The 13,458-nt window shown below is 39.6% G+C and overlaps 1 protein-coding gene across 6 annotated transcripts in view; it reads right to left on the bottom strand.

Moving 5' to 3' along the window:
* Positions 1–698: 698 nt before the first annotated feature.
* The window catches only part of LRIG2 (leucine rich repeats and immunoglobulin like domains 2), a 66,392-nt gene continuing 53,632 nt past the window's right edge, over positions 699–13,458 (bottom strand). For all 6 annotated transcript variants that reach the window (XM_033861707.2, XM_004325918.4, XM_033861709.2 and 3 more), the window contains 2 exons: positions 8,462–8,752; positions 699–6,064 (listed from right to left, as the gene is read on the bottom strand). In XM_033861707.2, coding sequence (XP_033717598.1) covers positions 5,838–6,064; positions 8,462–8,752 — 518 coding nt within the window. In that variant the 3' untranslated portion in view covers positions 699–5,837. The remainder of the gene's footprint in view (positions 6,065–8,461; positions 8,753–13,458) is intronic.

Below are 13,458 nucleotides of genomic sequence, written 5' to 3' on the forward strand. Positions count from 1 at the left end.
ATCCTGAATATGAGTCAGAAATTCTGCATTCAAATTCGGGCTTTAAAAGCTTTTTGACATTGTGTAGGTGATAATCTAACTGAGCCACTTTTGTTAACTACAAAAAGTGGAGATTAAAATCCTCTGCCCAATCTACATCTGAAGAGTGCTGTGAGAGTCGAATAAAATAATGTCTGTGGGATGTGCCTCATAAAGAATAAAGTGCAGCACAGGTGATGATGGGATCAGTATTGTCAGCTCAGCCTTCAGAGAGCTGACAGACTCAAAGGAAATAGCCCCTAACATGGTACAGTGAGGAAGCTGACCAGAATACTGACATTCTTCAAATATCTTCTTAAAGATTTACCAGATTAGAAACACTGCCTTCAAATTCTTCTCAGTGCAGAAAGCACTCTTGTTTTCTAACAAACCGTTAGGTGTGTTTGTTTTCATCCTGCCAAGTGTACAGCACCCTGGTGGGTAGCATGAAGGAGAAAGAAGAGAGTGCACAGTGCCTGCCTGGAGCAGCTCACAGTGCAGGGTGCACCAGTGGCAGGCTCGAGGCTGTGTGTGTGACTCTTAAACACGCCAGGAACTAGAGAAGGGCAACTCTTTCCCATTTTAACTTGCACAGCTATTTGGAGACCCTCTCAAAAGGATCACAAACTTAAAAATGAACCATTTCATTCCTGTCCTTTAGGCAAGAGAAGACCAGAAAATCATAATGTATTTTAGCTTTATTGAAGACATATTACAGTAGACAAACAAGTAGACAAACACATGCTTTATAAAATATACATTCTCATGTGTGAGAAAATATAAATAGACACTAGGAAATGGCCACACTGAACACAACAACTTGGCTTATAACTCTCTTTAGGTACATCTAGTACCAGGGCTGCTCAGACTGACATCCTCTGATAGGGGTAAAAGGGAGAACAGGGGGAAAGTAGAGGGTAGAAGTAGTCTCTCAATGGATCAAGTGGCCACTTTAAGTAGCCAAAAGATATTCCAAGAGCACTTGAGCCCCCGATGATCAATTTCTCTTTAAAGACAGAGTTGACAAAAGATCAGTCTACTCCTTACATTTGAAAACAGGCTCAAATCAAGCTTTTTATTCACCTTCACCCCACCTATTGGTGGAGATTATTAGGATTGCTAAGAAACACTCAAACACAGAACCTTGAAGGAGCAGGTCCAAATATTACTCCTCACCCACGCATGCACGCACACACACACACCCCTACCCCTTACTACCCACAAAACCTCCAGATGATTTGTGGGCTTTCAGGTGTTGTTTTAAGAGAAGCTTATAACATATCCCAATTCAGAACATGTTATTTTTGTCAACAAATGAGGAGGAAGTGGGGAAGGAAGGAAGAAAATTAAGGCTAACTGATGTTGGCTTAGATTGTACTCCAAACAAAAATGTTTTAAATTAGAAGAGGGAAAAACATCTGCCACAGTGAACTGGGAAAGAGACCATGTAAGAGAAAAATGAATCATTACTTACAGGTTGCCTAAAAATCTTAGCTCAACTTTCTAAGGTCCAACTGTTTCACAATTACTTCAGTAATCTGCATCAAGAAGCAAAGTAAGAAATGGAGGCTGTAGCATAAAATGACAGCCAGTTTACCTCGGATACTCCATTACCCATTTGGCATTTCTGTGGATATTAAAATGATAAGAAGATGCCATAACACACGCGGGTAAAATACTGGGTATAAACTTGAACATCACAATTCCAACCCCATTCCAAATGGAGTCCCACTGATACAAAGAAACAGGAATAAAAATTAAAGAGTAAAAGGGAAGGTTATAATACATTATAGGCTTTAAAAGTTTTTACTATGGTCATACCATTTGGGTTAGGAACCTTATAGATTTTCTCAGAAGAATAAGCCCAGAGTTTCATGTTTTCAGCCATTAACACAAAACTGGCTCCTTTTGTCAATCAAAGAACATAATCTTTTAGTTTAAAAAAAAAAATCTTTTTAAGTGTTCCACACTTACTGTATATAAAGAATTCTGAAAGACAAAGTTTTAAGCCTGTCTTGCTTCTGAAGATTTCCAATGATAAAACTGAAAGAGAGCTAAAAGTCATCTTGCCCATATTTGATTTCAATGCAGAAATTTCTTCAATGCTATTAACAGATGATTATTTAGCTTCTGTATATACTTTTTCCATGAAAGGCTGATTATTCCAATTGTCAGACAAATCTAATTGTTAGAGTGTTAGCTGATATAGAATTATTGGCACGTGTGTACTACATCTCCCTGTAACTTCTTCCCCACTGATATGACCCCTGTCCGCTGGAATAAAAAGAGTGAATCTAATCTTTGTTTCATATGACAACCCTTTAAGTAACTAAAGACTTTTATCATCTCTCCCTTTTCTTAGGAAAATGGATAATAGAGTCTAAGCTGCTTAACATCTTAATGTTTCTTTTACAACCTGCCAATGGGCAATGTGAAGGCAACTGTTTTTAAACATGAAAGTTACCTTACAGAGAAAATACACATTTAAAGCATTCTAAGAGGGCACATTAGAGGGAATGGCACACTGGGCTGGGTTTCTGGTATTTCCTATCCTACAGATTAACTTACATCTAGGGAAAGCACTTGAGAGGCTACTGAGTGACAGGCAGCCAACGGGTCAGGCATAGACTCTGTGGCAGGAAGACTTGGAGTACAAGCACAATGTTACTTCTTCTTCCAGGTATACTTACAGAATCAGTCTAAGAGGGGCACAAACAAATTAAGAGAATTTATGTATCCCTACTGATATGAAGTCGTAATAGGGACAATATTTCTCTCTGCATTTTAGTTTGCCTTGCTTTTGCAACATTTTTGATTAAACTGGTGGCAGGTAGACATCACACTGATGGGAAGAAACACAGATGAGCCACTAATCCAGTTTATAGTAGAGCATTTGCTATATGCTCTACATATGCAATACTGAAAAATTTCAGGAATTCCAACTCCTAAGATTAGAATTTATGAAATTTACTATTTTTTAAGACCAGGGATAGGCTATTCACATTTAAACAAATTCCTGACTAGTTTTTCAGGCAAGTTTTTTAGTTATTTAGGAAAGCTAGCAATACCTGGGAGGACATCTCAACCATTCGAGTTGACAGAGAACCTGGCTATTCGGGAGACCAGCGTGACACCACTGGCAGTAGAAAGACCACTGCTAAAGCAGAGGCAGCAATCATGTATTTTAAGTTTTCTAGAGCACTGGTTTGCAGCCTGGTTTTTGTCCTCTCACATGTAACAGCTGATGCTCACTTGCAGCCTTGTTCTAACTCCACTTTTTTCACTAAATAAAGTCCATCAGAATGTCAGAGTACTATAATTAGAGAGATGACCTTGAATACATTAGAAAGGTGAGTCACAAACTAGTTACAAATTAGTTGTGGCACACCTCTCAACTGATTCTGATACTCTGGTGTATTGTAATACTAGCATTCAGACCTGGTGTTCTGGAGGGCAATGGGTGGTTCTCAATCTACTCAAGATTCTTTATGTTTACTGACACTGTTTTAGAAGCTCAATATTTCTTCTCTTTATGAGGATTTCTTATAGCATTACTCCTGCTAGAGAGGAAATAAATCTGGCTCAAGTCAGAGTAAGCAGCATCACTCCCGTTCTACTCTAAAAAATATTTCATGAAAGCAGCTTTTTATTAGAGTAGATAATCCTCCTTGATTCCAGGAGGGATCACAGATTCACAGAATGTTACAGCTGGAAAGGGCTTTAAAGCATCTAGTAAAATGCCCTCATTTCATAAATGACAAAGTCAGGCTGAGATGTAAAGGGACTTGCCCTTGATTACACAACTAGTAAGCAGCAGAGCTAGGAACTAAATCAGGTTTCGTGATTCTAAGTCAGTCCAGTACAAATTATACTACAACCTAGTAAAGTAAGAAGATGGATCAGAAATTGAAAGGAGAAGAAAATAGTGATACTTAAGGAGTTCAAAGTGAAAATGAAGAGAGGCTGACAATTTAAAAAGGAAAAAGACAAATGCATGATGGCATAAAACAGCTAGAAAAGTGCTGCTGCCTATGGGAGAAAAATTTAGGATTGAAAAACAGTATGAAATTCAGCTAAACTTCCTGGCAAAGAGCTGAGAAATTATGTGAGTTTAAAATCCTTGAAATGCACAATGACTTAGAAATAGATTATTTTCATTTAAGTGGTTGAAGTCATCTAGTATGTAACTAGTCCTCACTAAATTTAGAGGATAGAATCCAACAGCCTTTCTTTTTTTTCTGAAAGCAGAAAGAAAGAAGAGCTTTAGTCCATTACACTTTATTAGAGCACTAAGTCTTTTGTTTACATAAAATTTTTTGCTATCAGAAATTCAAGAAAACTTTTTGGCTTAAATAATCACTTGTACAGGGCTTCCCTGATGGCGCAGTGGTTGAGAGTCCGCCTGCTAATGCAGGGGACACGGGTTCGTGCCCCGGTCTGGGAAGGTCCCACATGCCGCAAAGCGGCTGGGCCCGTGGGCCATGGCTGCTGAGCCTGCGCATCTGGAGCCTGTGCTCCGCAGCGGGAGAGGACACAACAGTTGAGAGGCCCGTGTACCGCAAAAAAAAAAAAAAAATCACTTGTACAAAACAAGGACCACTCTAAAGCTTTACAGTATAAGAATTTCTGCACGTTCTTCTACTCCCAAAAGCAGTCTTCCCTTCTTAAGACATACTGTGCATTGGTAGAAGAGATATTATTTTAAAAAACAAACACACACACACAGAAAAAAAAGCAATCTTTGGTTTCCTCATCAACTAAGTACTTTGCTGAAGGAAGATATTCCCCAAACAAGTTTTCCTTTATCTATGCGCATATGACAATGACAAGACTGCTAGTCGTTTGAAAAAGCCTTTTTATGCTTGAAAGATTGTATTACCTGGCACTTGTAAACAGATGACAAATGATTAGCTGTACAAATCTTTAGGCATAAAGAAAGTGGTTAATTACACCAAGATGGTGTTTGTGTGTACGCAATTACTAGGTACCCTGCTTCTATACTTATACTTCTTAACAAATACGTATTTAAAACTTTAAACAAAGTCTTTGGATTCACTAAACCAAGTTGTACAAAATCTGTGGTCTGAGAAGCAGCTGTCAATATTATAACTGAATATTATATATAATTTTGGCATATCAAAAATATTTACATTGCAACACATATGACCAATGAATACGAAAATTATTTATAAATGCACATATATATACAGTGAGATCCCTGGGCGACAGGGACCATAAAAAAAAAAAAAGAGAGAGAGAGAAAGAGAGAGATTCACAAGAATACAAAACGCTTGACCTAGTAATAGTTGGTCAAGTCTGGGATTCTTGTCGAAGACCTTGAATATCAAAGCCCCACTCTCAACTATAGGATTAAAACCACTGCAGAATCCCAGGCACACTTCCCGGGGGGCTCCAAAGTTATTTTTGTTCCTTGGAAGGCAAAATAGAACAGCGTTGTTTACTCAGGATCATTCGGTAGGTTGAGACAATCCAGGGTGTTAAGCAGCAATGAGACTCTCCCTAACAGGCAATGAGCACCTGGGCACATCCCAGTAGAACCATAAGACAGCACTCTGTCCTCTATCTTCCTCCACCTGTGTTGCACATTTTCTATTAGATGTACCCATTTCTGTCAGCCATTACCCTTTCTTCGTCAAGTATAAGCCCAAACAAATGTCTGGGCCCCCTTGATGTGGTCAGATGTAATTGTAGACAAAGAGCAAAGCAAATGCTGACTTTGGGGTTTCTTCCGAACTCTGAGGTAGTAAATACAAAATCAACTAATTTGAGTCTGCCCAGATTTCATTCTGGAGTGAGTTTCATGTGCCCTCACTGCCATCTTGAATGTTCCGAGTCCTACTAAAATCAAAAGTGTGGTCGTGTAACCTGTGACAGGGCATGGGGGAAGTGGAACAGTCTGGATCACTCTCTGCCAGGCCCTCGTTTTGATGGAGTTGTGGTGACTCAAAGACTGACTGCTGCGATAAAGGAGGATGAGGCATACCTGGTTCTTTGCTTATGTTCCACAGAGGCCGCTGCAAGGGTTCTGAGAACGAGAGACAGTAATAATTATCAGTGGTGAATGGAAGTATAAAATTAATTTTCTAAAACTTAATTTTCTTCTACCCAAGTCTTCAAAGAAATAATAAGAAATAACCCAGTATTCCTGAATAAGGACGTTAAGATAAAATGTATACTTGCCATTTTCTTAGCAAAAACAAAAAAAAGAAAACAAAACAAAAACTGAAACCATGGTCTTTCAAACACTTCTACTCAACAACTTTACCAATTAATTACTGAAACCATGCTGTGCCATCTGCTTTCACCTATTACTGGTGTTTCTACTGCTATAAAACTTAAAACTCTTTAGACACATGGAAGCAGACTAAAAGAGAATTAGTATCCATATAGTAATGAAAGTTGCACAATACATAAGTAAAAATTATTGATTCAGTGCAGTCATTGTATCTTTAAATAACAATTAAATGCTTATCTTAAAAAAAATCATTTTGGGCTTCCCTGGTGGCGCAGTGGTTAAGAATCTGCCTGCCAATGAGGGGACATGGGTTTGAGCCCTGGCCCAGGAAGATCCCACATGCCACGGAGCAACTAAGCCCACGCGCCACAACTACGGAGCCTGCACTCTAGAGCCCACGTGCCACAACTACCGAAGCCCGCATACCTAGAGCCCGTGCTCTGCAACGAGAGAAGCCACCGCAATGAGAAGCCGGCACAACACAACAAAGAGTGGCCCCTGCTCGCCGCAACTAGAGAAAGCCTGAGAGCAGCAACAAAGACCCAACGCAGCCAAAAATAAAATACATACAATAAATACATTTATTTTAAAAAATCATTTTAAAAATAAACAACCATTCCCCTCCAGCTTCTAGCAAGCCAATAACTCTAACAACAAAATAATAACCAAAAGCTGGTATTTTAAATCAAGTTATCTATACTTTGGCTTCAAAAATATGCATTTCTCATTATTATTTACTGCAGTGGTGGGCTCTTTCCCCAGAGAACATTTACTGAAAGTTATACTAACTTCATGGGGATGTATTTTGGAAAAAGCTAGCCAAACATTCTAGAAACAAACACTCAGAAATAAAAATAAAACCCATGTGCAAAGTAAGCTAGAGCAGGGTTTCTCAAGCTTTAATATTCATACAAATAACCTGGAGACTGTGTTAAAATATAGACTCTGGTTCACTAGGTCTGGGGTGGGACCCATGCTCTGCATTTCTAACAAGCTCCTAGGTAATGCTGATGCTGACAGACCACACTTTGAGTAGCAAGGAGCTAGAGCATCCTAGCTAAGGAACAAGCAATGCACCGAAGCACTCTCATTTGCTGATTTCCTCACTTACAGACCAGATTAACAATTAAGACATCCCTAAAGTTGGGGAAAGATACTGCATTTTTAGTTCTACTTAAAGTTATTCTGTGCGTGTATATCTCTTCTAGGACATGGGGAAATGGATTTAGTGTTTGTGCCTTTCTTTCATGGACACAGAATTTTAAAGACAAGAGACTAACTTCAATAACAGGATATTTTTCTGACCTGTACCCTCTTTAGAAAACTTTAGAGGTGGTCTCTTAACTAAGAACAACAGAGCACATCGTAAAAGTCCATGTCATTTCATTCACTCCAGCCAGAACCATCCCTGGAAGCACCACTATACAATGTCTTCCACTGTAAACCTGCGGTGCAAAGCCCCACCCTATTTCCAGTGCTCTTTCATTTCAGGCGGACAGGAGGGTGACAGTGGATAAAAAGCCTGGATGGACAGGAAGACATGCTCAGTAGTGCCCTTCATGGTCTAGAAAGAGTTTTGTTTTGTTTTGCTTTGCTTTATTGACTGGGTTGTTTCAAATGCCTCGTCGGCACAATATAACATGTGTTTCTTTTCCTGGGCTACTATCCCCAAACTGCTTTCCCAGTTATGGCCCTGACTGTAATACTTCACAGATGAAAGCAAATACCTGCCAAGTGATACTGACATTCAACATTTACCTGATAGAACAGCAACCAAATAAAACATTTTTAAATCTTCTCAGTGAAAATCTTCATCAAATTATGCCCAAATCATTATATCCTTAGCATTTCAAGTCTCCATTATTTAAATAAACATGGAAGAAAAAAGTAGTGCCTGTATGAAACGTCTTTATAGAAACTTTTTCTACATGGCTTCTGAATCTTTAGAAGTAAGATCTTGTTACTCCCACAAAAGCTGTTTTCATCCTACAGATCCAGACTTCTTTCTAAATCTAATCTCTAAAAATCTTTGGCTCTAGTTTATGTCAATTAATAGTAGCTAATTACTCCATTATACCAACTTGTTTGCTTCTGTCAAATGAGAGTGCTACCTATATGACAGAAGGAAAACTCAAGTAGGTGAAAGTGAAAACAAACCAAAATAACAAACAACACTGTGCCCTTTACCACTGTTCTTCTGTGTGGAGGAAAGTTTCTTCTCATTTATCCTCTCATGGTTGGTGGGAAAGGCAGACATCTCTCTATCTGCTGCTGATACCAGGCTCTCCAGGGTGGTGGCATCTTGGGGAAGATGTGCCAAATAAGTCTCTTTGGGCATCTGGACCATAAGGCTGGACAGTGTCTGATCTAGAACATCCTCTTCAGCAATATAGGTGTATGGACAGTATTCTCGGGTCCGGGAGTAGATGTTAGCATTGTCATAACAATCTGAGCAGATAACCCGGGTGCCAGTGCCACCTAATGACAACACGGGAAAGAATCCAAACATCCTTCAGTTAAGGAATCAGTTTTGCCAGCTATTAGTTTTCTCTAACAGTTGTCATCACATCTGCATTTGTTCAAAACTTGCATTATAAACCAGATGAAGTTTCAAGGTCTTTCTGTGAACTAACTAATTTAATCCTTATAACATCCCTAAGAGGTAAGTATTATTATTATCCCTATTTTACAGACAGAGTAACTACAACACAGAGAGGTCAGGTAAGGCCCAAAGACATACTGCCTGAGTGAAGAGCTGCAATTTAAACTCAGGCCCTCTGGCTCTAGCACCCATGCTCTTGAGTAGTACATTAAGCCATCTTTGACAAGCCTGGATAAGGTCATGCGCAAATCAAGGGAGCCAAGATAAGGCTGGCACTGTGCTACAAGACACGTGTTTGGCTTAAGCAAACTAAAGCAGAGAACAAGGGGTTTTGATGACTTTATTTCACAAAAGCCCACATAACTTTTGTTAAGTCAAGAGGTTAAGCAACACTAATTGCTAAAAGGACCCCAAGAGAAAGCCTCTGACGGTGAAGAGTCCTGCCTGACAAGTGTGTGTTTGGCAGAAGTAAAAGTTTAATAATGAGCTCCCTGGACAATTAAGTGCTTTGAATGATAAAAAAAGAGGAAAGTGAGAAATAGAGACTTACTTATTCATGTTCAAGCAACAGAATGTTAGAACTGGAAAAGAACAGGAAGTAATTAAGTTTAACCCAGAAAGCAGTGTTATTTCCTACAAATTTCAAAAAGTAGAGGCTTTTAAGTATTCTTTAAAAAGCTAGAGGGGGACTTCCCTGGTGGCACAGTGGTTAAGAATCTGCCTGCCAATGCAGGGGACACGGGTTCGAGCCCTGGTCTGGGAAGATCCCACATGCTGCGGAGCAACTAAGCCCGTGTGCCACAACTACTGAGCCTGCGCTCTAGAGCTCATGTGCCACAACTACTGAGCCCGCATACCACAACTAATGAAGCCTGCGCGCCTAGAGGCCATCCTGGCCAGGGAAGGTCTCACAAGCCACACAGTATAGCCAAAAAGAAAAAAAAAAAAAAAAAAAGCTAGAAATACCCTCCTTTCCATGGAAAGCCAAAATAATGGAATAGAGCTTCCATGTGTATACTACTTGAAGTACTACACAGATTTGTGGAAAGAATATTTAAGAATCATGAGAGAAATGCTTTATAAAATATTGTTTCTTTATTTTTAAAATGAGGAGATTAAAGCTCAGCTTTTAGGTAACTTGTTGGTGACCACAAGGCTGGAAAGAGGAACTGGGAGTCAAACCGAATTCTACCCTTTAATTCACTTCCCTGTGTTCTGTCACTCCCTATGGGAAGAGTGGAGTCGGGAAAAGTAGTGTTGAGAAGTCAGGTTCACTTAACTATTTTATATCTCTCTGATGTTCTCCAATATAAGATGAGAATCATCAATGCCCTTTAAACCTTAGTGAATGTCTACCTGTCAGCAGGAGATACAACCTCCCTGGGATATGGTCTGAAGGGTGCTCATGCCTGAAAAGGATAAAAGACACCTGAAGAAAGTTTCTAGAGCATCTCCTTCCTACGACAATACTTTGGTTTGGGAGCCTCTGCTGTGTTCTCCAATCCCTTGTTTAAGGATGTGTTTTACTCCTTTCTGTCAGAAGATTTTCTCCTCTGTTAAAAGACTTTAGAGCCTGAACCAAGATGGCAGAGTATAAGGACGTGCTCTCACTCCCTCTTGCGAGAACACCAGAATCACAACTAACTGTTGAACAATCATCGACAGGAAGACACTGGAACTCACCAAAAAAGATACCCGACATCCAAAGACAAAGGAGAAGCCACAATGAGACAGTAGGAGGGGTGCAATCACAATAAAATCAAATCCCATAAGGCTGGGTAGGTGACTCACAAATTGGAGAACACTTATACCACTGAAGTCCACCACTGGAGTGAAGGTTCTGAGCCCCAGGTCAGGCTTCTGAAACTGGGGGTCCAGCAACGGGAGGAGGAATTCCTAGAGAAACAGACTTCGAGGGCTAGAGGGATTTGACTGCAGGACTCTGACAGGACTGGGGGAAATAAGAGACTCCACTCTTGGAGGGCACACATAAGTACTGTGCGTATCAGGACGCAGGGGAAGGAGCACTGACCCCAGGGAGACTGAACCAGAGCTACCTGCTAGTGTTGGAGGTTCTCCTGCAGAGGCGGGGGGCAGCTGTGGCTCACCAAGGGACAAGGACACTGGCAGCAGAAGTTCTGGGAAGCACTCCTTGGCGTGAGCCCTCCCAGAGTCCGCTATCAGCCCCACCAAAGAGCCTGCAGGTTCCAGTGTTGGGTCGCCTCAGGCCGAACAACCAACAGGGAGGGAACCCAGCCCCACCCATCAGCACTCTAGCGGATTAAAGTTTTACTGAGCTCTGCCCACCAGAGCAACAGCCAGCTTTACCCACCACCAGTCCCTCCCATCAGTAAAACTTGCACAAGCCTCTTAGATGGCCTCATCCACCAGAGGACAGACAGCAGAAGCAAGAACAACTACAATCCTGCAGCCTGTGGAAGAAAAACCACATTCACAGAAAGATAGACAAGATGAAAAGGCAGAGGGCTATGGACCAGATCAAAGAACAAGATAAAACCCCAGAAAAACAACTAAATGAAGTGGAGATAGGCAACCTTCCAGAAAAAGAATTCAGAATAATGATAGTAAACATGATCCAGGACCTGGAAAAAGAATGGAGGCAAAGATCGAGAAGATGCAAGAAATGTTTAACAAAGACCTAGAAGAATTAAAGAACAAACAAACAGAGATGAACAATACAATAACTGAAATGAAAAATATACTAGAAGGAATCTTGGGTCACAAATCAAGCCTCAGTAAATTTAAGACAACTGAAATCATATCAAGCATCTTTTCTGATCACAACACTATGAGATTAGAAATCAATTACAGGGGAAAAAAACGTAAAAAACACAAACACATGGAGGCTAAACAATACGTTACTAAATTACCAAGAGATCATTGAAGAAATCAAAGAGGAAATCAAAAAATACCTAGAGACAAATGACAATGAAAACACGACGATGCAAAACCTATGGGATGCAGCAAAAGCAGTTCTAAGAGGGAAGTTTACAGCAATACAAGCCTACCTCAAGAAACAAGCAAAATCTCAACGATCTAATGTTACACCTAAGGGAACTAGAGAAAGAAGAACAAACAAAACCCAAAGTTAGCAGAAGGAATGAAATCATAAATATCAGAGCAGAAATAAATGAAATAGAAACAAAAAAACAACAGCAAAGATCAATAACACTAAAAGCTGGTTCTTTGAGAAGATAAACAAAATTGATAAACCATTAGCCAGACACATCAAGAAAAACAGGGAGAGGACTCAAATCAATAAAACAAAAAAGGAGAAGTTACGACACTGCAGAAACACAAAGCATCCTAAGAGACTACTATAAGCAACTCTATGCCAATAAAATCGACAACCTGGAAGAAATGGAAAAATTATTAGAAAGGTATAACCTTCCAAGACTGACCCAGGCAGAAATAGAAAATATGAACAGACCAATCACAAGTAATGAAATCGAAACTGTGATTAAAACCTTCCAACAAACAAAAGTCCAGGACCAGATGGTTTCACAGGTGAATTCTATCAAACGTTTAGAGAAAAGCTAACACCCATCCTTCTCAAACTCTTCCAAAATACTGCAGACGAAGGAAAACTCCCAAACTCATTCTATGAGGCTACCATCACCCTGATACCAAAATCAGACAAAGATACTACAAAAAAAGAAAGTTACAGACCAATATCACTGATGAATATAGATGCAAAAATCCTCAACAAAATACTAGCAAACAGAATCCAACAACACATTAAAAGGATCATACACCATGATCAAGTGGGATTTATCCCAGGGATGCAAGGATTCTTCAGTATATGCAAATCAATCAATGTGATACACCATATTAACAAGTTGAAGAATAAAAACCATATGATCATCTCAATAGATGCAAAAAAGCTTTTGACAAAATTCAACACCCATTATGATAAAAAACCTCCAGAAAGTGGGCATAGAGGGAACCCACCTCAACATAATAAAGGCCATATATGACAAACCCACAGCAAACATCATTCTCAATGGTGAAAAACTGAAAGCATTTCCTCTAAGATCAGGAACAAGAGAAGGATGTCCACTCTCACCACTCTTATTCAACATAGTTTTGGAAGTCCTAGCCACAGCAATCAGAGAAGAAAAAGAAATAAAAGGAATACAAATTGGAAAAGAAGAAGTAAAACTGTCACTGTTTGCAGATGACATGACACTATACATAGAGAAACCTAAAGATGCCACCAGAAAACTACTAGAGCTAATCAATAAATTTGGTAAAGTTGTAGGATACAAAATTAACGCACAGAAATCTCTTGCATTCCTATACACTAATGATGAAAAATCTGAAAGAGAAATTAAGGAAACACTCCCGATTTACCACTGCAACAAAAAGAATAAAATACCTAGGAATAAACCTACCTAGGGAGACAGAAGACCTGTATGCAGAAAACTATAGGACACTGATGAAAGAAATTAAAGATGATACCAACAGATGGAGAGATATACCATGTTCTTGGATTGGAAGAATCAAAATTGTGAAAATGACTATACTACCCAAAGCAATCTACAGATTCAATGCAATCCCT

Source organism: Tursiops truncatus, chromosome 1 (assembly GCF_011762595.2).
Source record: "Tursiops truncatus isolate mTurTru1 chromosome 1, mTurTru1.mat.Y, whole genome shotgun sequence".
Classification (NCBI taxonomy): domain Eukaryota; kingdom Metazoa; phylum Chordata; class Mammalia; order Artiodactyla; family Delphinidae; genus Tursiops; species Tursiops truncatus.